General features: G+C 43.5%; 1 protein-coding gene and 1 long non-coding RNA gene across 3 annotated transcripts in view; one reads left to right on the top strand and one right to left on the bottom strand.

The window, feature by feature from the left end:
- Positions 1-26,539, top strand: part of LOC117882607 — a 78,613-nt gene that overhangs the window by 3,599 nt on the left and 48,475 nt on the right. The window lies entirely within an intron of this gene.
- Positions 1-26,539, bottom strand: part of MME (membrane metalloendopeptidase) — a 64,532-nt gene that overhangs the window by 3,905 nt on the left and 34,088 nt on the right. The window contains exons 15-22 of the mRNA XM_034781108.1: positions 25,049-25,129; positions 23,805-23,908; positions 17,878-17,936; positions 10,430-10,549; positions 9,555-9,688; positions 6,280-6,345; positions 2,657-2,752; positions 2,203-2,279 (exon numbers count right to left, since the gene is read on the bottom strand). Coding sequence (XP_034636999.1) covers positions 2,203-2,279; positions 2,657-2,752; positions 6,280-6,345; positions 9,555-9,688; positions 10,430-10,549; positions 17,878-17,936; positions 23,805-23,908; positions 25,049-25,129 — 737 coding nt within the window. The remainder of the gene's footprint in view (positions 1-2,202; positions 2,280-2,656; positions 2,753-6,279; positions 6,346-9,554; positions 9,689-10,429; positions 10,550-17,877; positions 17,937-23,804; positions 23,909-25,048; positions 25,130-26,539) is intronic.

Here is a 26,539-nt window from a genome sequence, read left to right as displayed (position 1 = left end):
GGAGTCTGGTGGCACCGTAAAGACTAACAGATTTATTTGGGCATAAGCTTTCGTGGGTAAAAACCTCACTTCTTCAGATGCATAGAGTGAAAGTTACAGATGCAGGCATTATATACTGACACATGGAGAGCAGGGAGTTACTTTGCGAAGTAAAGTTACTTTGCCCAAATAAATCTGTTAGTCTTTAAGGTGCCACCAGACTCCTTGTTGTTTTTGTAGATACAGACTAACACGGCTACCCCCTGATACCAAATTCAGAGTCCATTTTAGTCAGTTTCATGACCAGGGTTTTTTAAAATTAGTCAATTTCACGTTTTCAGATGTTTACATCTGAAATTTCAAGGTGTGGTAACCAAAGGTGGGAGGGTTGAAAGGCTATTGTAGGGGGGTCGTGGGATTGCCACCCTCACTTCTGCCCTGGTGCTGGCAGGGGTGCTGCCTTCAGAGCTGGGCAGTCAGAGAAGAAGGCTGCTGACTGGGCGCCCAGCTCCAAACCCACTGCCAGCAGCAGCACAGAAGTGAGGGTAGCAGGGTATGGGAGCGTGGGTTACCATCTCTGTGGTTTTCTCAGCAGTCTCCTACCCGAGTGCAGGGCTGGAGCTGCAGCCTCTGCGCGGGGGAGGGTGACAGCTGGAGCTGCAGCCTTTCCGTGCGGGGGAGGAGGGGGGACATCTGGAGCAGCAGCCTCTCTGAGTGGGGAGGACACAGCTGGAGCCGTGGAGCTTCCTGCAGCTGGGGGAGATCCCAGAGGTGGGTCTGACCTGCCCTGGGAGCAGCCCCTGCAGGGGAAAAGGAAGTCAGGCAGCCCAGCTGACTCTTTAGACTGTCAGGAGTACTGAGCAAGTGCAGCTGCAGGGCCTTCCTCCTGACACCCCCTCACACACGGAGTCAGCTTTCTCCAAAACTGGTCGGCTTGTCAGGAGGAAGGCCCTGCAGCTGCACCTGCTTAGTACTCCTGAGAGCCTAACAAGTCAGCTAGGCTGGCTGATGGACCGCCCTGCCTGACTGGCTGAGGAAGCTAGCAGGCTGGTTCTTAAGCTCAGCAGGAGCAGTAGGTTGCTGGTTGCTCAATGCACATGTCCACAGAGTCTCTGCTTCCCTGTGCTTGTCTCACTCCAAGCTCTTCTCCGCCACTGCTCCAGCCTAGACCCCGCCCTGCATCCAGTCCTGTCCCAGCTTTGCTCTTGCCTCTGAGCCAGCCCTACTGCTGCCTTCCCTGACTCCTGGTAATGCAGTTCTGACCCTCGGCTCTGATTCCTGGCTCCCACCCTCTCTTGCCCCTTGGGTCTGGCATTTGGACTCCTACCACTAGGCATGACCACCGATGACTCCACTCTCCATCATGCCACAGTGTGTGGGTCTGTTGTTGCTCAAGGGGTGGAGAATCTCTGTTACCAGCCTTTTTTTCTTCCCTCTTGTTAGGGATAGGGAGGGAACAGGGACCTTGTTTCCCTTGTGTTTGTACAGTGCCCAGTACAATGCTGCCCCAGTCCTGTTTGTGGCCTAGACACTGCCTCAGTATAATTAAATAATAATAATGTTGGTCTAGGGATACAGTCACACTGTCTGTGCAATACCAGTGAAGGAAAAGACCCAATCCAGACAATAAAAAACAAAACAAAAACACCCCTGGAGTTCTGGAGGGTGTTCCTGCTTCTGATTTGGTGTGATGCCCGCATATCTTTAGGCAACGAGCTCCCACAATAGAGAAAGGCCCATCCTCCTCCCTTCCATTATCCCTATTTGTGGAGAGACCATTTGATTTCTTCATCTTTCCCTGGCTAAGCCCTCTCCTCTTACAGCTGTCAAGAGAGACATACAAAGTGAAATCCTTGCTCCAATGAAGTCAGTGGGACTTTTGCCATGGACTTCAGCAGAGCCAGGATTTCAATCCTAGCCTTCAGGCCACGCAGCCCTTTAAGTCACTTCCCTGTCTGTCTTTCGGCCATCTTGGGGAGAACCTTAGCAGAGGCTAGCTCTAACTTAAATGAACATGACCATAGGAGGCAACATGGAAAGGACACGGGCCTGGAAGTTTGCAATCTATTCCCGGCTCTGTCACTGACCTGCTGTCTTCATGTCACTTCTTTGTGTCACATCCATAAAATGAGGATAATGATACTTGCCCTGCTTTGTAGAGTGCTTTGATATCTACAGTGAAAAGCTACCTTACAGCGGAGGATGATGATTATAAACACTGACCTGAATTTGCCTGGGCTATGCGTATCAGTTTTAATGGAGTTGACAGCATATTCTGGACGGTACGTTCCACACCATATCTAGAAACATATCAGAAAGAAAGTGATCTGTTGTGAATAAGATTTTTCAGGAGAAGTGCTGCTTTAGTTTTAGTGCTGGAAAACACATTTCAAATTGGACCACAGTGAAAAAATGTGGATTCTATAAAACCCCACATACTGTAGTGCACTTTCACAGGCATTTGAGCCTAGCAGAATGTGCCTAGCAGACTTACTCCTGCATGAATTCAAGTGTATGGCTAGGATTAACATCCTGTCTGCTTTGCTATGGCCACTGCTCAATTTAACAATCCTGCCAGCTCTTGTTAGAATGAGAAATGTCAGACTGCTGTTCCAGCTTACAGTGAAATTGTAACTCAAAATGATTTTCAAACCTTCAGTCAAGGAGGATACAATACCTGTGCAAAGTTCAGGAAGAACAGCTGCTTATGGTTCATGTCAAGCCCGGGAAGCAGTTTTTCTTTTCCATTTTTTTTTACAAAGTTTTCATAGGCCTGCAAAACAAATGGAGCAGAAATGTTATGGTTTCCTATTTCCCTTATCAAAATGGCACTATAATGAGAAGGAACATGGATTATTTGACATAAGACAGCAAGACTATTTTAGGTATCCTCTCTGGCTGAATACCACCCATGTGCAGAAAAAGAGGGGCCAGCATAGGAAAGAAATGCAATGGCCTGATTGACCAGGGCCTGATTCTCCTCTCAGATCAGTTTTACAGTGGTGTAGTTCCACCGAGTTCAGGCAGTTACTCCTGATTTATACTGGGGTAAGTGAGGGGAGGATTAGGCCCAAGGAATGCAATTTACTGATAGAAAAGGAAACACAGCGATATCATTGTCTCAGTAGGAAAGATGTGATAGCTGGTAATATGTCATGCCCTCGGCATCCAGATGTCATGCACCTTTTTATAGAAAAGATAATGTACAGGAGAAGAATTGTGCTTGTATGACAATAACAGTAGAGACTGTAGGCAATACCTCTAGACAATAACCTCCTCACTTCAGCAAGCTTTACGTTAGTTAATATTTTATCAGATCCCATTTAACTGTCATGTACTCGCACTGCATTTCCCAGCATTACTAATTAACTATGGCTAGATCAGGCGTAGGCGACCTATGGCATGCGTACCGAAGGTGGCACGCGAGCGGCTTTTCAGTAGCACTCACACTGCCCGGGTCCTGGCCACCGGTCTGGGGGGCTCTGCATTTTAATTTAATTTTAAATGAAGCTTCTTCAACATTTTAAAAACCTTATTTACTTTACATACAACAATAGTTTAGATATATATTATAGACTTATAGAAAGAGACCTTCTAAAATGTTAAAATGTATTACTGGCACGCGAAACCTTAAATTAGAGTGAATAAATGAAGACTCGGCACGCCACTTCTGAAAGGTTGCTGACCCCTGGGCTAGATTGTCCCCTGCCATGGTAAAAACCATGGCAGGGGGCTTCTGGGAGATTCCCTCATATCCAGGGCTTACATTCTTATAGAGTATTTCCTGGAGTCCTCCCCACCATCCCTCTCCCAAAATCCTATAAAGACTCCAGGGGGATTAAAAATGTTTACCGGAGCTCTACTCCAGACAGCACCAGCTGAATTTAAGCCCTGGTCATATCATCTCCTTGTGGACAGGGGGATTGAACTTCCACAGAAAAGAGTGAGGGGCCAACTTCCAAATCTGGCAGGCCCTAGAGAGCCAGTCACATGGAGGCCCTGACCCTCAGCACTGTGGGCTTGTGCATGTTCCTTCGGAGTCACTCTAACAGGGACTACCCCACCACGGCCCCCAGAGCCTGGGGCTATGTAGAAAAGTTAATGCAGCCTGATGCTGTGCTGTCTTCCTAAAGTACAGTGCATGAGACCAGAATAAGGAGACGATGTTCATCTCACCCACCCACTCTTCCCCTCAGACCACCGCTGGCTAGGTGCATGGACAGCAGTGGGGAGTGGACTGAGCCGCTTCTGCACATGAAGGAGCCCTCTGTGCCTGGGCTCAAGGGGGCACAATCTGTCTCCAAGATGATTAGTGTATAAACAGAGGCTTTATTCTGCTGTTTAATCAGCTAACATTTCTAGTCTGATCCTTTCCATGATACTACAGTTAGAGCTGTGGGGTAACAAGTTTCAGTTGCAGCAAAAATCACCATCTTCTCCAATTTCACACAATACACAAATGTTATTCTGTTCCCAAATTCTTTGTTTTCTCCATGAATGTAAGTAATTTCAAGTTATTTAATTAAATCCATAGGCTTTTACCACAGGAATTATGACAATGCTTCAGTTATAAGCTCTATTCAACCAGAATCTGGTCTGACTTACATGGTGTGAATGTGGAGTAACTTCACTGCTCTTACTCCATATTTACATTGTAGGCAATCAGAATCTGATTCATACCTACTTCTGGTGTAAAACTGATTTTGGGGTGACAAATGCAACATTTCTTTATGAAAAAGGAAATTTTCCCTATGGCTTCTTTTATGAAAATGCAGGCCATTTTTCAGGTTGTAATTAAGTTGATTTGTTAGTTTGTAGGTTCTTTTTATTTTGAAAAGAAGAAAAAGTGTTCATTGGCAGAGGTGGTGAAAATTTTTCCTGAAATAAATTCTTGCAAAAAATCTGTTGTCATCAAGTGAAACTTGCTCCTCTCACATGTTCATAATACAGACCCATATCTGTGATATCACAGTAACTCTGAAGACTCAGTTCCTTCTTGGTAGTACTGCTGACTTGCTAGTATTCCCTATGCTAGGTTTGTTCTGGCTCCCATTGACTTGAGTCAGGATAATGTCCTGTGTATTTGTGCTGTCTTGTTTAAATGCTAAACCAGGGCTTGGATTGAGCTTGTAGGTAGCAGTATGACACACCAGCTTCTCTTTCTGGCTGCTGCCTTGTTCTCCAGAATCTAAGCTTTCCAGGAACTCCCTAGTGAATTGAGCGTAACTGATGCAGTGATTCCTGTGTTTGCAGAACCTGAAACAATAGCTCAGAGAGGTCTGAGCTGCCCCATTTGTTCCAGGGGTGCTCTGGTGTGGAGTGATAATGTATTAAGTGTCAACATTGTGAAATATTTCACTCTGATTAAAGTGGAAAAGGAGAGGGCAGGTCATGCTATGAGGATCTACGTCATCTGCTGTGATGGACAGCTCACTGTGGTGCCTCAAGAGTGGAACTGGGAAAGTACTGCCATTTTCCCATCCCAAACCCAAGAAGCCTAGAAGAGCCTAGCAGGGCATCTGGGCCTAGTGTTGCCAACCCTCCAGGATTGGCCTGGAGTCTCCTGGAATCGGCATTGATCTCCTGGTGACTATTGAAAGCAATTCAGGAGATTTTAATAGGATATTTTAAGAAAATGACATTATGTCATGTTGGGAAAAAAAAATCTCCCGGAATAGCTTCAATCACATTTGGAACCCTATCTGGGCCCCTACCCAGGGGTAGCCTACAGAGCTGATGGGTGTATCTGGACCTCAATAAGGGGGAACCAAGCCCTGAAAGCAAGCAGGATCATATTTTGAACATCTGAGCAATCTACTGTGAATGGCGTTTCATGTGGGCAGAGACTGTTTTGTGGGTGGAGCTTAGAAGACTACCATTACATTTCCCTGCCATTCATAAACAGAATGCTGGTGAACAGACATAGACAACAGGTCGATATGATCATTCAGTCAGCTTAAAGTTTGTGTGGCATTGATTCACTAAGTGTTTTCATTCTACAAATTCTTTATGCCAACGAGTAATAATGAGAGAGAGCTAGAGAGAGCTATAATGGGCAATAATAAATGAAAGAGCACTAGGAATAGAGAATCCCTTCCCTAAAGTGAGTAATATACTGAACAAAAGGTAACAAGGTTTCCGTTGTTTTAGAAGCTGACACGGTGACAGAGAATTACAGTAAAGTGTCATTCTGTCTTTGCCACATAAAAACTGCTTCTCCCCGCCAAGGCACTTTAATAAATTTGTTTCAACAGTAATAATCTCAACTGTGAGGACAGAGAGAAAATAGATCTTTCTCACCTTATAAGCTTGTCTAACACCCCCATTATCAGCAATGTTTTCTCCCAGAGTATTGATTCCACTCAGCTGCAAAGAGAGAAATGAAAAAGTTGCAGGTTTTCTCGCAGGAAAAGCTTCTCTATCCTGGGAATTACAGTGCTAAACTTCTGAATATCTCCTGTTTATTTACCCACTTTGGCCTTGACTAGAGGTCTCAGGTTCCAAAGCAGAGACGAGTGAATGGCAAAAGTTTCAAGCAAGCCCTCCCAGATTTGAATATTTAACGGAAGATTTATGTTAATGCATCTGAACATTGTCTGCCTCTCTTGTCTCCAAACCCTAATTCCCTCCCTCTCGATACAGTGAGCATTTTATGGCTGTCATATCTTTCTTGCCCAGACTTTCTGATGTCTGCTGATTAATTCACTTTCTTGTTCTTTGTGTCCTTAACATCCAGCTTCTTATCTTTCTCAAACCCATCCTCCTTACTTTGCTATAATCTCAACAGTGGGTCTGGCTGATTCTGTTGGGCTCAGTGTGGTTGTATCATCATTGCTCAAGGTCTCCAGGCCAGTGGTGGCCAGAATACACTGGAACCCATGAAGCAGGGAAGATCCAGACTTCATGATGTTGGAAGACATCAGTTAACAGAACCAAGACTGGCAAATCTGCTGGTACCTTACTAGGAATTTTGCTGGATAACAGGCAAGGTGGTTGGCCCCTTAGCTTCATGGTCTAATCAACACGCTGGGACAGATCCTCAGTGGGTGTAAATCAGCATATTAACACTAAAGATAATGGCGCTATGCTAGTGGAGAACCTGGCTCTTTATTTTTATTGAAAAACTTTGCCAGTCCTTAATCCAAAATTGCATGTCATCTGAAGTCATAAAACTGCAACTCATCATTAGATTCAATTCTGAGGGTGGATAAATATCAGAACAAAAACCTGCACTGTTATTTCCCCGAAATGATTTGTAAATGATTCTGGTGATCTTATTGGTATAGCTGTTAGATTGAAAACTCCTCAGGATGGGAGTTTGTCTTTGCATGTTCTGTATGGCAATGAACAGACTTGTCAGCTGTCAACAAAGAGACAATAAGAGTTAAGGGTACAACTGGGAGCAATCCCTCATGCATCACTTACAGCAGGAGGTTCCATCCCATTGAAACTCTGCTCTTTATACAAATAGCTTTCAGCACTGCTGAACACTGCATGTGGTTATCCAGAGAAGTCCAAAATAAACAAGATTGATGTTGTAAGAACTGGCCTTTCACAATGGAATTGGGTGCTATTGTAAACACCTTCCACCCGTTTACTGTCCAACAGTGTTTCAGGGGCTCATGCTCGTTTGCTGTGTGACCTTCTCTGTGAAAGAAACAGCAACACAAACTGGAAAGCACATTAGTGCAGTACAAGCCTTTACAAGCTGTCCACCGAGAATGCAGGCAGCTCAGCAGAGACTTCAGATGAAAGAGCATTGAAACTCAGTCTTTGAACTGTGAGAAATGCAAGCTTGGAACTGCAGTGACACTCAAAGTCTGCTTTACCTCTGTCTAGTTCTATCTGCCTTTCTCAACTAGCTTAGATTATTAGGGCTGGTTCTGTGTCAACATTTCTTTGCGCTGTTTGGTTAGGAGGATGCTTTTTTTTTCAGTGCAATTTTAGTTTGAAGGAGGTTCACTGGGATAAGTTGTGTGGGACAAGTCACAGAATATGGCTGCTGTTCTAGTGAACCACCAAACTTTGTACAAACCCATGCAAATGTATGCATTCCAAACCAGGGATTGTAGCTCCATGAGAGTTAACAGTTATTTATCGGCCTTTCTGTGGTGATATCTGAGTGCCTCACATACATTAATGAATTCATTCTCACAACATCCTGATGAAGTAGGGAAGTGATGTTATCCCGGTTTACAGATGGGGACTGGGGACAAAGAGAGCTTATATGATTTGCCCAAGATCACACAAGGAAATCAGCAAATCCAAGATTAGAACCCACATAACCCTAAATCCTAATCCAGGTCTTTAACTGTAAGACCCTTCCTCTATGAGAGAGAGACAATTGTTTGAATGCCAACTTTGCTTAACTTCACAACCTGTGAATACAAGGGCAGCTCTATGTATGTATGCAGTCAGGCGGCTTTTGGTGGCACATCCTGTGGGAGGTCCACTGGTAATGCAGATTCGGCGGCATGCCTGCAGGAGGTCCGTTGGTCCCGCGCCTTCAGCGTACCCACCGCCGAATTGCCACTGAAGCTGCGGGACCGGCGGACCTCCCGCAGGCATGCCACCAAAGGTAGCCTAACTGCCGCCCTCATGGCGACTGGCAGGCCGCCCCTCGCGGCTTGCTGCCCCAGGCATGCGCGTGGGGCGCTGGTGCCTGGAGCCACCCCTGTGTGAATATATGCAAAATGGTTCTGACAAATTCCTGAAGCTGTTCAAATTGAACTTTGAAGGGTTCACAGCTCTGCTTAGACTCTAAGCAAATTCCAGACCAAAGGAGTAGAGGAGACTGCAGCAATGGAAGGAGAATGTGCTAATATAGGTCTCTGTTTATAAGAGAAATAGAAATACACTGATATGACTGAGTATCCTTCAATACTACTTCAACTGGAAATTTTGCCATTTGAGTTAAATGGGCTGGACCCATATTCAGTTAAAAAAAAGAAGACAGATGTTATTGTCACCTGCTTTTATGAGTTAATGGAATGTTAAACATACACGAACAGACTAAGGGCCTGAACCTGCAAGCCTCTATTTATTCAAGATACTATAGTGATGAATACCATAGCTCTCTCCAGATGCATTGGAGGCCTGTCTCTATGTGGGTTGGGATCTGTGCTGCTGACAATGCAGGGGGAGAGACTGAGTGGGCCAGGGAAAGTAGCAGGCAGGATGAGTTTAGACTGGGAGGTACATTATCCCCACCTCCAGCTCCAAGGAAATGAAGCCAAAAATATAGCAGATTATCTTTCCTGTTCTACCAGAAAGTTGAAGGGGGAGGGGAGGGCTTTCAGGGCCCAATGCTGGTGTAGATTTGCAGTCACAAACCATGGTCTTACAAAGGGGGGGTAAATCCTGTCCCCTGCTGGGACAGACAGTATGTATGTGATCTTCTTGGAGATGTCATCCACCAAAGTCTCCTTCCATAGGTTTTTCTGAGGGGGGCTAATCTGGGCCATACACCTCAATGGCACTACTCTCATGAATAAGAGTTTGTGGGATTGGCCTTAAATGTCCATCTTACTTCATTTAAAATGACATTGTAGAGACAGAAATTATGAATGACCTACATGTTTTCCACCTGCTAGGTCCCACGAAAAGTTTCCATACTGGTATACCATACACTGGGACTGATCCTTAAAATGTTGTGCTGATTCTTGCGTCCACCAGTCCATGAGGTCCCCATTTTCATTAAAATTTCTACCTGTAATGATATGTGCACAGAATGATGTATGTAAGAAACAAGCTGATGATGCAGTAATGAAGTGCAATAAAAGTTACTTTCTCAGTTAGAAGAAAATATATTACAGTATAATTGTCCATGAAAATAGGTGTTTCTGTAATGAAGCAATCACAGAAATGATGCCCTTTTCTTCTTTCAAAACAAGCCTGTGTTCTAGTCAGGAAGGACAGGTATTGTTGCCTACAACATAAGGCTCTCTCCACAATAGCATACAAGGGGCTTTGGGAATAGCCTGGGGGAAAAGCAGGAGATCCACTGGTCAAAAAACCATGATGGAGGGAGCGCATGTGCTTTGCTGTGCTACTGCTCAAGAGTGACATAAGCTTCTTAAAAGTGGGGGGAACCAGTGCCTGAACCATGGTCCCGCCCCCTGTAGTGCCCCTTCCTCTTAAGGCCCTGCCTTCATGCTGCCTCTTCTCCCCAAGACCCCACCTCCTGCTTGCTCCTCACTTTTAAAAATGGTGGGGCCATGGCCCCCTGGGCCCCCTGTTCCGGCACCCCTGCTACTGCTGCGGCCCTGAGGCTACCTTAGTGCCTCTGTTGCTCTCAGAGAATACCAGTGCAAATCAAGAAAATCAGTACAAGAAAATATGATTGGGTCCTAGAAGCATCATCTTTGTATCTTCTACCTTGAATGACTAGACTGCAAAGTATGCAGTCAATAACATAATGTCTACAAAAAATAAAAACCCTGAACCTTACCATTGTCGTCAAATCCATGAGTGATTTCATGGCCAATGACCATACCAATGCCACCATAATTCAGTGATTTGGATTGAGAGGCACTGAAGAAAGGTGGCTGCAAAATGCCTGCAGGGAAGACTGCAAAGGAAGAAAACACAATAAGATGCCGATTCATTATTTCATGCATTCAACTTTAATAAGTAATTCATTCGTATGGGATCACTTACAAGAAATGTACTTTATTACAGAATCATTTACATGGACTTCAGTGAGGAAATCAAGCTGTTTGCCCTCAAATACAACAGCAAGGGTAAATATATTTACATATGGAAGGCTCTGTGAGAAGTGAAGATAAATGAGCAAAAAAAAAAAAAAATCGAACATGGGGCAAAGGGAAACATCCCTTCAAACATTCCCACACCACTTCCCACAGCTTCCATTGGCTGGGAACAGCGAACCACAGCCACTGGGAGCTGCGGGTGGCTGTGCAGATGTAAACAAACTGTCTGGCGGGCCGCAGGTTGCCTACCACTGCCCTATACACTACTGTAATATTTGTACAAGGTATGCCTTACGAGGTATCATCTGAAAACGTATAACTTGCTGATCAGTAATATCACGGTAAAATGTGTGCATCAGCATTATGTGCAAAGTTATAAATTCCCCCCTTTATGATATTAAAAATGCATGTTCAGACTCACATAGCATCAAACTGGCCAAACAGACCTGTCTTGAACAAAGGAGTGTGTGTTTGCCTTAATTTACATTTAAGCTGCAAACAAAGTCATCAAGCAAAGAGGGGGAAAGGGAGGAAACAAAAGGAAACCTGCATGTGAGCATATACAGGTGAAAAAAACCGAGCAGGGAACATTCTTCCACACAGACTCTTTGGTTCCTGGTTCTCAGCTGGAAATGCTTTACATGAGGGGGACTGAAACTATAAAATGAGGGGCAAATACCCCAAAGGTGCCTCTCTTTTCTCTCCCTGTCTAGTTCACTCTTTACACCTGAGAAGAGAAAAGAAGCAGCCGTTGGACTCTGGAGAGGAGTCCTTACCTAGACATTGGTCAGTAATACTGCTGGAAGCATGTGGTGAGAAACTTTGCTTGGATCTAATATAGATTGTTAAGTTAGGCACTAGACAGTGTTTTATCTTTATTTTTCTTGTAACCATTTCTAATTCTTATTCCTCCTCACCTGTACTCATTTAAAATCCATCTCTTTGAGTTAATAAATTTGTTTTATTGTTTTATCTAATCCAGTGTGTTAAATTGAAGTGTCTGGGTAATTCCATTTAAGGTGGCAAGTTGTTGTATATTATTCCCTTAAAGGACTTTAAATACAAGAAAAATGTATCGAACAAATGTGAATCTGTTAAGTGTTTTCATTGATCTCACAAAAGCATTTGATACAGTCAGTAGAGAAGGATTATGGATGATCCTCAGCAAATTTGGTTGCCCACCAAAACTGGCAAAGATTATTCATTTATTCCATGAGGGGATGCAAGGTCAGGTACTTTTTAATGGCGATCCCACTGACTCCTTTCCCATTTCAAATGGTGTCAAACAAGGCTGTGTCCTTGCCCCTGTACTGTTCAAGCTCTTCTTCACCCAAGTTCTCAACCATGCTACAGATGGTTCAACAATGGCATATACATCAGATACAGACACAATGGCTCAGTCTTCAATCTTACAAGGCTTAAAGCAAAAACAAAAGTAACAGAACTACTAATATGAGAAGCACTCTTTGCTGATGATTGTACCCTCCTAGCACACACAGAGGGAGATCTCCAGTGCATCGTAGATCGCTTCACTGAAGCATCAAAATTGTTTGGCCTCACAAGCAGCCTGAAAAAAACTGTGGTGATGCACCAATCATCTTCACTGCTCCATGCAATATCTCCTACCATATACATTAGTGGAATCCAACTAAACTAAAGTTGGCAGTTTTACCTATCTCGGCAGCAACATCTCCAATGATGGATCTCTTGACAAAGCGATCATGAACAGGATAGAGAAAGCTTCTCAGTCATTAGGAAAGCTATGTAGCAAAGTACTGAAATCCCACAACATAACCCTCTCAACAAAAATAAAACTTTACAATGCTTTTGTGCTCACATCTCTCCTCTATGGCTGTGCGACTTGGACACCATACAAATGGCATATCAAACAGCTAGAGGCCTTCCATATGCAGTCTCTGCACGATCCGCTGGCAGGACAAAAGTACCAACCTGGAGGTTCTCCAAAAGTCAAATACCACAAGCGTCAAGGCCATGCTGATAAAAGCCCAACTATGTTGGGTTGGACACATCATTAGGATGCATGAATATTGACTCCCCAGAAAAATTTTCTATGGATAATTGGCACAAGGACACAGGAACCAAGGCTGCCCCAGAAAGTGCTACAAGGACAGCATTAAGAACAACACACACTTTGGTGCAATAAAACCGGATGATGTTGAGAAGGCTGCGTTAAATAGAGCAGCATAGCAACACACAGCACTCAGAGCTTTCCAAGCCTTTGAAGATGACAGAAATAATCGATTGTTTGCTGCAAGGGAAAAGCATCATACTACTGCCGTAGCTACCAGACGCTCACCAATGACTTTGTCTGCCCGATCTGCTCACGAGCATGCACGTCACGCTTTGGACTTCAGAGTCACTCCAGAATCCACAAAAAGAAAGAGCATAAAAATGTCATCGTCGAACACACACACACACACAAACACACACACACACATATATATTTAGACTGTCCAGGCGAGGGCTGGACAGTAAAGACTTACTGTCAGGACTCATGGGTTTTTACCCTCCCTCCCTCCTATAAGAGCATTGATTCCATGACTCCTGTTCCATAACAAAATCCTGACTTAACTGAAGTTAGCTGAGGCACTATAAAGTTATGAGGTACATTCAGAGTGGAGATTTTAGAAGAGACTATGTGCAACTCCTGCTGAGCATCAAGAGCCAGTGTGCCCTGCTACTCTGCGGGCTCTTAGGCACTTCACTACACCAGCCCTGTGCACACCTGCACAACACAGCTCTAGTCCCTGAAGCGCAATGTCTGCTTCCTCTAGGCACTCCTAGGATGCAAGATACCCCAAAGACGACAGGAACATGGGTCCACCTCCTTCCCATATACCTGCCAACAGAGACAGCTGGCTGCATGGGGGGATCTATGGTGCACCTTCTGAAGGTATCTAGTAGTGGGCTATTCCCAGCATTCCCCCTGCACGCCCAACAGCTTAGGGAGAATTCTCTTTGAGGCAGAGTGCCTCCCAGAGGTCCTGCTGAGGTAATGTGGATCCATACCACCCCAGCCCTCGGCTGTACTGAAGCACCAGGACAGAGCCCTAAATTCCCTAAGCACTGTGCCGAAAGCTCTGCTTTAGAAGAAATCTTCTTAAGTGTGTTACTAAGCTATTCAAGCATCAACTTTAAAGTTCATTCTGCTTTAATTATAAAGTGACATGCCACAGCTCAAGGATGAGAAGAATTTATGGCTCATATCTACTGTCAGTCATTAGCTTCAAGCTTCCAAATTATGACTCCTGTTCCACTGATTACTAAGCAAAAGCTATTTTAAACAAAGCTCCGTGAGCAGATTTTTATGCTGCATGTTGAAAGGTACTTTCAAAATGTTTATTTGGCCTCAACACCCTTGGCCTCATTCTGCAGTCCTTACCCAAGCATAACTGGTCAGTGAAGTCAATGGAGTGTTGTCTGTGTTAGGCTCTTACTGTGGTTACCACATAATTCTCAGCGCTTAGTCTGTTTGTGTGAGCTCTGGTATTTAATGATAATTGTGCAGCAGTTTTGCTTTGCCAGCATTTGGGTGATCATGTACTGTTGGTTTCAATCTGTGTGGTTTGAACTCCATCCACACACATTTCATGTTCAAAAACCCTTACCATGTCAAAGGGGTGCTCACTTGGTGCAGTGCAAAACTGCAAATTTCACATGATTTTGATTTAAAGACAGAAACTGGCTGAAGTTAACTGTGAAAATGTGTGAGCAAACATTACCTGAGTTTCAAGTGTGGGATGAAACTTGGAAACGGGCAAGTTTGGCATGGTTCACATTTTCATGAAAATATTTCGCACAGCCCATCTAATCAAATCACCATAGGCTGCTACATTGTCCCTGGCCCTCATTTAGGTGCACCAGGTGTAGGGTGCCAGGAGGCTTCCTCCTACCCCCGTCACTCCTGCCTTCCCTGTGCCAGGGCCAACATTACTGTAGTCCTTGTGCACTAGAAACTACAAACTTCTAGTGCCTCTCCAAGTGCGAGTCCAAAGGCGTTGGGGAGTGTTGGGACAAGGTGTGGCCACACTTGCAGAGGTATAAACAAGATATGAACTGGCTCAATAAAAACCATGGACCTAGGACTGCAGGACCATTTTGAAATTGTCTAATTTAAAAAAAAAGAAAAGAAATATTCCAATCAAACTAGCAACCTTCTTGGAAGTATTGACCTTAGAATTCCAATTCTCTTTCATTCTGGGTCTGATCCTAGACCTTCAAAATCAGTGAGAGCAGGAGCAGGGTTTATATGATCAAAGATGTAACATTAACTTTTGTTTTCTTTTGGGTAGAAAGTACAGACTCTCAAAACGTTAGCAATGTAAATATGCCCCAGAAAAATGAAAGGAAAATAGCATCCATTCGGCTCAGTGCAGCTGTGCCTACAAAGTGTGTAATGGGAATCACTTTTTGCCATGCAATAAATTGATATGTAGTCCCAGAATAAACTTTCAAATTGCACTTGAACCTCCTGCTGGCAATGACCATGTTGCAGAAAAGTGACATAATTTTTAAAACTAGCAACCTGAGAACCCAGTGAAAAAAACTGCACACCAGCCTGCACGTTGATTTAATACGTAGTTTGAAAATAGAAGTAAGATTGTAATAGAAACTATTTTTTAAATATTAAACAGCCCTGTTTAACTGCAATGAAACCAAGAGTGTCAAATATTTTCTACAAAGGCTTTCCATATGTAAACCAGTAACATGTTATTTCTTCTTGTGCAAGCAATGCAAGATCAGGTCCTTTAGTTTCTAAACATGGTACAGATTTATTTTCATGCCGTAATAAGAATCATATATGGGTTATGGTGTCTCCATAAGTGGTTATAAAAGCCAGAGTCTGTACTTTTGAGTGTCCCTTCTGTCTTGATATCCCATATGAAGCAAGATACTACCCAGGGGCACCAAGATGAAAAAAGCAGAAATAACAGATACTTGAATTGAAATAGACACAAGGGGCCAGGTCCTCTGCTGCACCCACCTAGCACAGCAGAGTGAAGGGACTATTAGGACGATAGTTATATGTGCCCCAGCCTCAACACAGGTTAGAGCAGGCTGGGGCTGCTCTAACTTGCACTAATTGCCTACGGCCCCCAGGGTGCCCCACCCATCCCCTTCCCAGGCTTCTTCCTACTCCCTTCTGCTCCTGACATGCCTTAGCCCTCTTGCACCAGGAGTTGTGGAAGGAAGGCAGAAATGCTGGCTACACCTGCTCTACACCCACTGTCACTTCTTCCTTGCCAGGGGCAATCTCCAGCAGGGGCCTTGTGAGCAGTTTCTTGACTAGTGTAAAGGGAGCAGAATGGGGCAGATTTTCTGCCCCAAGATCTTTCATTTGAGAATTAAACAAATACATAATAGTAAGGGAGCACCCAGTAGGGCTGGGAAATTAGGAGTTCTGGCTTTGGCATTGATCGCTGGTTGACTGAGGGAAAGCCCCTTCAGCTCCCTGTGCTTCAAATTTCTCTAAATTTCTCTAAAATGAGGATAATAATACTTACTGACCTATGGCATAGGCACATTGTGAGGAATCATTAATGTTTGTAAAGTGCTTTGAGATCTTTGGATGAAAGTGTCTGCATTGATGCAAAGTATGTTGTTATATGGTGGGGGGGACCTCAGAGGTTTTTCCCTCACTATTACTATATTCCTTTCTTCAGCCAAAGCCTATTTTTCCATATTTATAAAAATAATGTATCATCTTTTTATTGTTTCTCTTCTACAGGGCCGCCCAGAGGATTCAGGGGGCCTGGGGCAAAGCGTGGGAGCTGCAGCCCTTGTACTCACCTGGTGGCGGTCCAGGTCTTTGGCTGCATTTCGGCGGCGGGAGGTCCTTCAGTGCTGCCGAAGACGCGGAGCGACTGAAGGGCCCCCACCGCTGAAATGCCGCTGAAGACCCGGACTCCCGCTGGGCCAGGGCTCGCGGGGCCCCTACGGGGTCTGGGGCCTGGGGCAAATTGCCCTACTTGCCCCTCCTCTCCCCCCCCGGACGGCCTTGCTCTTCTATTTCCAAATTATGTATAACCAAAGGTGGGTCTGATAGGCTGATACTACCAGGTTTCTAGCTATACTCAAAAGCATTGCTAAAGCTATTTGATTATTATTGTGTCTTCTTCTTCTTTAAGCTGTTTTTGTGCTGAGTTTAATCTGCCAGGTTGACATTTTCATTTTTTCCAGTACAAAGGAAACCAAGAATTAAAGAGAGATGAAACACATGACAGACCAGGAGTTTCAGGTCATCTGACAGATGACACATGCTTAACTGAAATAGGAACCAAGGACCCCCCAGACTCAACAAGATTTTACAGAGCCGTACTTTAGAGAATGTGCCTTGTGACTGTAGGTTTAAGATTAAAAAAATGACAAATGGTAGCTGAGCCTATTGCAGTGTAAACAGATCTCCTTACAGGCTAAGCGAGTTACACTCATATTTCAAGATGATTTAACATAGGGCCAATGTCTGTTACCTTGCCAAAAGGACATTTCTCTGAGAGTAGCCCTGCTGATTTAGATGAGAATACTCCCGGGGAAGGGTACCTCTCCATGTACGTAAGGGCAGGAGATTTATGGCCCATAAGGAAGACATGAAAAGGGATGTTAAGGGATTGTAAGGAATACATTCAGTAAGTTTATGCTTCCATTATTCAGCTGGATGAAATTCACTGTCCCGACTAAAGCTAGAGTAAATAGGCTTTGTGTGAAGGAGCTATGGAAGAGTTGTAAGGAACAGAATCAACCTCTAAACTACAGACAGAACCCTGGGCAGCTCAGGCCACTGCTTCCTCTCTCAGGCTGGTACAGTTACTGCAACTCCTGGGCATCCCCTATAGGCAAGGGTTGTGCTCACTGGACCTATGTAATCTTTGACCCACTGGCCACACCTCTTTCCCTTCCACAGCTGAACTCCAAGCTCCCTTCCTTGCTGGCTTATGCAGAGATGGCCCACTTCCCAGTTCTTCCATGTACAGAAGATGTGGAGTCCCCATCTGCGTATGAGAGCCCCTCAATCACCTACTCCCCAAGTAATGAAATCTCTGTGGGTCTGCTACACTGAGGGCCTTCTGCAGTCCATATGCTACTGGGTGCATATCACTTTCAGGGCTTACAAACAAATAATCAGGCCACTAAAGAATTGTACCTTCAGTATGCTAGTAAACCTTACCTATCTGATTCCTGCTTGCAGAATAAAAGGCATTGACGACAGCAGCCCCACTTATCCACCTACAGAAAACACACAAGAAGTCTAGTTAGAAATACAATTTGTAACAGCAAGCTCAATTGGGTATGGGAACAGACCAGGAAAGTGACCCTCTCCTTCACCTGTTACTGAAAATATTTAGATTTCCTTTTACTGGCATTAGAAGATTTCACTGGCAAAATTTCAAACACAAAAAAATCATCATGAATCCAGATTGCATATCTTCAAGTAGTGATAAACACCAGCATAGATTATTATGATTTCAAAGTATTTATGATTCATTTAAAATTGTGATTATAGTCTTATATGTCAATGTTTTCAGGATCCATCATCAGCTCTAACTCCAGAAAACTAGATATTGGACTTGATCCTGTGGTTATTATACAGGGATGTAGTTCTGTAGAGCTACGAAGGCAGCTAGCCACACCAGGCTGCTATCCAGCAGCAGCAGCTATAACTGACTTGTGCTCCATTTCCCATGACCCATTGTGGACACAGACCATGGAAAGTTTTGCCTCAAGTGTTTGACAGACAGCAACCCCATGGCTTCTGATTGGCTCCCTGACCTATATAAACCCAAGGGGCATTCCAGGGAGTGCCTAGGCAACACTGTAGTTATTCTGTGGCTGCCAGGACTGGTCCTGCTCCTTGCTGTTGAATTCCTGGCTTGACCTTAGCTTGATTTGGACTTCACTGCCACACTCAGACTCTGAGCCTTGATATTAACCCTGGCCTGGATCTGACTATGAACTCCCCTGCCACTCCAAGCCTTGGGTTTCCCCCTGCTCTGACCCTTGGCCCTGATTGACCTTGTTGGAATCCTGACAGGGCAAATCTTCCAGTCAAACTGATGAGAATTGTACTTCCGTAAGACCGCAGCTCTGAGCCCTTATTTACTATAAAAAATATTCCTATCTAAAAGGGGTTGAGTCTGCAGAGTACTAAGCACCTTGAATTCCTTTAAACTGGAGTTTATAGGTGCTCAGCCTACAATTTGCTTTATAAGCATTTCAGTGTTGTTCATCACTGTATCTTGGGGCCTCACAAATTAATTATGAGGTAGGAAACTATTACTCCCTTTAACAGAAAAGGAAACCCAGGCACAGGGTCAAATAAGAGGGCTGTCACCGAGCTAGGTCTTCTTGGCTTTCAATCCTGTGCCTTAACCACAAGACAACCTCTCCTCCCCTTGTAGGGTCAAGCCTACCGTCTGGAAAATACTTGAAAAGGCTTGGCCGTTTTTAGTTAGACATTTTTTACTGCTTTTCACTGGCACTAAGTTTAAGATGCTTTCCAAAGCAGACACCTAGGACTAGACCTTCAGCGAAGAAGCTTCAGCAGCATCGGTACTGCACACGTTTAACTTGCAATATTGGAGCTAAGGGTGACATTTCACATCTGTACAGAGGGCCAGAATGAGGCCTATGCATCAGCTAAGTCTTACTTAAGATCTGAGACAAGAGGAACGTAAGTGGTGCATGTGACTTCTGCTGGCCCACTGCACAGGGGTTTATTTCACCCTCAGTGATTAATTTACAAAAATACCTCAGAAGACACCTTTGCCCCAGTAATCTCTTGATGATAAAGACCCAACAGGGGATATTTTGGTTGGGGGGCGGCACAGCTAAGTGCTCACTGGAGAAAGGTGATACAATTGGCAGAAATGGTCTGTCTACTGTCAACTTGATATTTATATTATATGACGTGAAAGTCATGAAAAGGTCAGCCAACTTTGTGATTTCACTGACTAAAAGTTTAATTTATAGAATCAACATAGAAGCAAAAAACACACACACAAAGGATTTTTGAATTGTTAGTAAGAATGGTTTCTTGTATCTATCTTTCACATACCCATAAACCAATGTGTTGTGTTGTTCATTTATGTTCTGTTCTCAAATACAGTCCTGATGTAACGCCACTGACTTCACTGGAGCGGAGCCTGCTTACACTAGTGTTGGATTTGGTTCTGGAAACCTGATTCTGTGTCTCACTGGTACACTTCAGGAATACATCCATTTGAAGTCAATGGAGTTATATTAAGGTGAGAAAGGTCAGAATCAAGCCCTGTATCTTCCATAGAGGTAGCACTCAGCAATGTGTAGGATCTGGCCCAATGTTCTGGCTTATGATAAGAGGATAGGTTTTTGCTTCACATCACATCTGAGCCCATATATTCCAAGCCAGAATATAACCCTAATTGTTTTATTAGGCTTAATAAATGTTAATATTTACTAGGATTTAATATTCTACTTGAAGTTTTCCAAGCAGACGTTGGATTAGTGGGATGATATTGTAAATGGTCTATTGGATAATTTCTTGCCTATAAGTAATAAGTTACTGTGATAGAGTCCATCATTTAAATGACAATAAACAAGTGGACGGTGTGAAAGATCAGCTACTCTGTGTGTGGCTCATACCTGATATAAAGTAAAATGAATATTAAGAATGAATAATGAGTCATATATAATAAATCATTTGGGCCTGATTTGCCTCTCACTGACTCAAGTTTTATACCATGGAACTCCACTGACTTCGGTGTAGCTATTCCTGCCTACCACGTGGGTGTAAGGCTATGTCTTCATTAGAAATGCTGCAGCTACACTGCTGTATCGCTTCACTGTAGACAGTCACTACAGTGACAGGAGGGGCTCTCCCATCGCTGTAGTTCAAGGGTAGGCAACCTATGGCATGCGTGCCGAAGGCGGCACGCGAGCTGATTTTCAGTGGCACTCACACTTCCCGGGTTCTGCCACCGGTCTGGGGAGCTCTGCATTTTAATTTAATTTTAAATGAAGCTTCTTAAACATTTTAAAAACCTTATTTACTTTACATACAACAATAGTTTAGTTATATACTATAGACTTATAGAAAGAGACCTTCTAAAATGTTAAAATGTATTACTGGCACGCGAAACCTTAAATTAGAGTGAATAAATGAAGACTCGGCACACCATTTCTGAAAGGTTGCCGACCACTGCTGTAGTTAATCTACCTCCCCAAGTGGCAGTAGCTAGGTTGACAGAAGAATTCTTCTACAGCGGGGTTAGGTCAGCTTAACCGTGTCGCTCCCGAGTGTGGATTTTTCACACACCTGCACACCGTAGCTGGGCTGACCTAACTTTCTAGTGTAGACCTGGCCTAAGGGCATGAATACACTACAAGCGCTTCAGCAGCACAGCTGTAGCTACACCACTGTAGCATAGACACTTGCAACAGGGACAGAAGGGGTTTTCCACCGCCATAGTAAATCTACCTTTGAGAAGCAGTAGCTAGGCGGATGGAAGAATTCGTCCATCCACCTAGCAGTGTCTACACCAGGGCGTAGGTTGGCTTAAATATGTCTCTCAGGGGTGTGAATTTTTCACACCCTTAAGCGACCTACCTAGCTTGACCTAAATTTTAGGTGTAGACCAGGCCTTCATGAGAGAATAGAAACAGACCAAACTTGATCCAGCTTAACAATTCTAGCCTGGACAATTACCATGAGAAAGCCTGGTAGTGAAGACAGAACAGAGACTAGGCAGCCATTGCAGTGGGGAATATATCTTTAGGGTAATAAGATGTGAAAAAAAGAACAGGAAAATCAGTAACTGCAATTGTTTATCTAACGCGAGGAATGCAGTTCTGAATTGATAGGAGATACAGACAATAGACTGGACAAGAGAGGCACTGACAAGAGGAACACCACAAGAGTGAGATAAGCAAGGCACTGCAAAAAATACCCTGAAAGCATCAGAGGACTATGAGTTAGATAAAAGAAAGCAAAGACACAAGACAGAGGGGTGAGGGGGGTCTCTGACATGCTGACTTCATGGGTGGTGAGGGGGAGAAAGGAGAATGTATTCTTTGGGAATGTCTTCATTTCTCCCATTGTAACTAACCTAAGAGGTACCTCTCTAAGTTAACGCTTACTGAATACAAGGATACATGGGTCATGCAGGCTGCTGCTTTTGTATTAGTATGATTTTTCTCTCTTCTAAACAGATTGTGTTTTTAATTCTTCTTGAGTCTTACCCCGCTTGGGAGTTTCCTGCTGGCCATCCCACTGGCAGGGGAGGGATGTGGCCAGGACAACCAGGGACTGGGCAGATACAGCACATGCTTGTTTCAGCCTTCGAGTGGAAAGTAAAGCTGCCCTCCCCCGTGGATGCTAGCCACCCTCTTCAAGTGATGAATCCTCACCCCATTTTGCCAGGGGGGTTGGTGGAACAGTCCTCGTATGCCAGCAGGGGGCAGATCTGGTCAAATAGCCACAAAGTATATTATCTCACAACAGGTGAGAAAACAGAGAATTTGATGATGCATTAAGGCAGTTTCTCTAAATCAGAAACCAGAAAGTAAAATTTACAAAGAACTTGAGAAACTGTGCTCTAGTCTGAAACAAAAAGAAGTATTAGCCAGTGAATCACAGCCTTTGAACCTATCCACAACAGTTAAGTTCTTTCCATTCTGGTACTGGTCAATCCTGAACATTTTCTCAAAAGATGGACAAAGAAAGTTTTTAAAGAAGCGAAAGGCTGAAAAATGAAATTGTAGCTTCGAGATATGCTAGTGAAAGCAGAGTTTAGCTGAGCCCAGACAAGAGAACTGGGTAATAGGGCAGTGTATTGTAAAAGCAGAGTGTAAATGAAACTACACCAAGAGAAGTAGGTAAGAGAGCACTGCAAGGGAGCCAGCTGGAGAGAGGGATGTGCACAAATGTAGTAGTTAGCTGCACTCATGCAGTTGCACAGATGTAAATGCTTCTATCAGTTGCGTTCAGTCTGTAAGTTACATGCTGTGTCACTAAATTAAATGACCTAAGTGAAATATCACAGTAATATTTCAGGTTGGAAGGAGGCCCCCATGACCATTTAGGGCTACCTATTGTTTAGCTTTTTTATATTCGCTTCTCTACCTCTAAGGGTACTATATTTACACTACAAGCATGACAATGGGATAGCAGCAGTGCTGCAGCTACACCACACTGTAGTGCAGACACTTATTGTAGTGATGGAAGCGTTTTTTCCATCGCTGTAGCAAATCCAGCCCCTTAAGAGGCGGTAGCTACTAAGCATCAATGGAAGAATTCTTTCTTTGACCTAGTGATGTCTACACTGGGGCTTAGGTAAGCTTCACTACATCTCTCAGGGGTGTTAATTTTTCACACCCCATGAGCAATGTAGCTAGGTCAACCTACGTTTTCGGTGTAGACCAGACCTAAAGTGTTTGCCTAACTCCTTTTTGTGACTTCTCATCTAATAAGATTTGCACAGAATGTGTATAGTAATTAAGAGCCATTTCCTGCATAGCTAGGTAGACAAACCTCCCATTGATTTCACTGTGCCTCACAGCCAGATCATATTTATAAGATAAATGTATACATGATGGATTGCATTTGTAATATAACTGCATTATATTTCAGTGCCTCTAAGCTGTTATTCCGGTATCATTCTCAACTCAGTACCTCTCAAGCTCCCAAAAAACTCACCAATATACATGGTGCATTCTTTTATATTACCGAAATATATGTTATCACCTTTCTTGTTTTGATAAACACTCAGGCACCCGATCTTTCCTGAATTCAGATCTACCTTCAAACACCAATTAATGAGAGAACATCTGGAGAACATAGATCCCTGGTAACGTCTGTGCTGACTTAGGGTGAACAAGCAAGTCAAAGTGCTAATGCTCAGCTTTCAGTGTGTGCAGGAAATATTAGTACACTGCTCACCCAGTGTGGAGAAATGTGCATAGTGCTCAGCAAACTTCTTGGTCACATGGAACTGAGCCCTGGTGAAAAGGGGACTGCTGGGGATGAGTGTGGCCAATCCTAGCCGCTTACTGGAAAGCCAGTTATGTCTTACTTTAAACACACTTGCTAAACACTACCCGGACATTTAAAATACATACTGTTCCTTGTCCACCTTTTCTCTGAGCTTCTTCAGCCGCTTCCTTTGGCTAAATTGCAAACTTTGAATGATGTTCTCAAAGTACTCCTCCTCTTTGTAGTTCAGCTTAAAAAAGGAGAAATAAAAGAAAAATGATATTGCAGTTTTGTTACTTGACTGCTACCGAAGAGGGACTGGGTTTAAAAAGTCCATTTCGAGCATGGTACTCAGAGTGATAAATTTCCTATGAAAATTTCTAAACTGCAAAAGCAGATCTTGGGTTTGCAGTGCTCTGTAACATCATTCATTGGGTATCACAGCTATATCAGCACCAGGACATATGCTAATGTAATATAGCGGTGCAGTGTACCCCAAAGGATCATTATTTGCTACCACTATTTCCTATTTGTAGATTTAGGGCTGGATTCTGCCATCATTACTTGGAGTGAATAGTACCTTATTCTGGGAATCACCCAATTCACATCAATGGTGCTACCTGCCTGGCAAGGTGCTGCTCCCCAGGAGTATGCATGTCAGAATCAGGCCCGTAGGATATTTTAAGAAGATATTCTGATTTTTTTTATGACTCTCCATTCTTTTTTAGCTTTAAAACTATTAACAGCACTTTGCACTCCTACACCACCTTCTATCTGAGGATCTCAACATGCTTTACATACTTTAATGAAAGTAACTCTCATGATATCCCTGCAAGGCAGGAGAGAATTATGAGCCACACTTTGCAGATGGACAAACTGAGATACAGTTTACAGTAGGTGACTTGCAGAAGGTCACAAATGAAGGGCCAGATTCAATCCTGATGTAAATGGGCACAACTTCATTGAATTCCATGGAACTGCAGTCACTTAAAGCAGGGCTGTTTAATTCACACACAGTCAGTGGAAATACTGAGCCTGATTCTCCATTGCACTGCTCCAATTCTATGTTGATATAATGCCATTGGAATCTACACTTATATGCACCATCCCCTAGGCACGTCTCGGCCTATACCAGCAGCAAATTACACCACTATCCATGCTGGATCAGTCATCTGTGCCACACTGCATGTGGGGGAAGGAGGGCAGAAGTGCAGAGCCTAAGCTCTACCCACTCCCTGACTCCTGCACCCCGAACTCAATATCCAGGTAGCCCATGTGGAGGTGAAATCTTACGCCTTATATCCCTGCATAGGCATGTAGTACAATCACAGTCTAGCTCTTAAGAGCCTTTGCTAATAATTGTTTGCATGATGACTTTATGGATACTTACATCTTGGTATTCGTTATTCAGTTTATTGTTATCCGTTATGATATCATCTGGATAGCCGATCCTCTCTGTAATTGCTGTAGCCTAAAGGACATAATAATATTTAAATTGGTTCGCTATTACATGCCAATCCAAATACAGCTATACCTTCGAGATGATCAGATACTAGTAATATACCAGATGTTTACGGGCACCTATTTGGAAACTCCTGTGTAGGAGCCTTCAATCTCATTGTATATTGTTTTTGTTGAGGTGTTTTTTTTTCTTTTCTTTTATGGATTTCAAGGATTGTAAAGCCCTATGGTTAATTGCTTTATGACTCTAAAAGAATTCAGAAAATGTGTCCCATTCAACAGAAATACTATCATATGCTTTTTTTGATAAAACTGTATGCTATTGGCAGACCCCACATCTCAGCAGCAGTTTCCAATGGAATACTTATTTCAGTGAATGGAAGGTTTTCCCAAAGTATCTGATATTTCTACAAGACAGAAATTAAGTTAATGATTATAATTTGTATAACTTTAACACAAGGCAGGCAAAATGGTCCTGTTAATATCTGTGGGGATAGGTACATTATATGGAGAGATGGGATCAAATTGAAACCATGAATCTGAACATATCCCAGCTTTTGAAGACAAGAATCTTCAGAATCTGAATCTGGATCCAAATTTCAGAGCAGGCTCCTACATTTACCATTGACTGAACCCAACCCTTGGATTTGAATACCCCTATACATTGAGGTGTTTGTTTGAAATCCAGATCAAAGCTTTTCAGTCCAGACCCATTCAGTGTCCATCACTTTGTGTAACTGATCAGTCTTTTTTATTTGATGCTGCTGCCAGAAGTTATAAAAAGCCTCATGATAGTAACTGCCTCCTTGGCAATCCTGTCTGACATTTTCAATATACAAATGCCAAAATCAATTTAACTGTTAAACCAGTTTAACTGATATGTCTGTAAGTAATGCTCTGACTGGCTAGGCACACAAATAAGCAATATAAGTAACTCATCTTAGAGCTTGTCTACACTTACCGGGAGATTGACGAGCGGCGATCGATGCATCGACGGTCGATTTAGCAGGTCTAGTGAAGACCTGCTAAATCAACTGCAGATTGCTCTCCCGTCAACTCCTGTACTCCACCAGATCGAGAAGAGTAGAGGGAGTCGATGGGAAAGCGGCTCCCATCGACATTGCATAGTGTGGACCCCGCGGTAAGTAGGTCTAAGCTACGCCGATTTGAGTTACAATATTCACATAAAAAGAAGAACAGGAGTACTTGTGGCACCTTAGAGACTAACAAATTTATTAGAGCATAAGCTTTCGTGGACTACAGCCCACTTCTTCGGATGCATCCGAAGAAGTGGGCTGTAGTCCACGAAAGCTTATGCTCTAATAAATTTGTTAGTCTCTAAGGTGCCACAAGTACTCCTGTTCTTCTTTTTGCGGATACAGACTAACACGGCTGCTACTCTGAAAATATTCACATAACT

The sequence above is a fragment of the Trachemys scripta genome, chromosome 9 (genome assembly GCF_013100865.1).
Source record: "Trachemys scripta elegans isolate TJP31775 chromosome 9, CAS_Tse_1.0, whole genome shotgun sequence".
NCBI classification, from domain to species: Eukaryota; Metazoa; Chordata; order Testudines; family Emydidae; genus Trachemys; species Trachemys scripta.
This window is presented reverse-complemented; position numbering and strand designations above follow the sequence as displayed.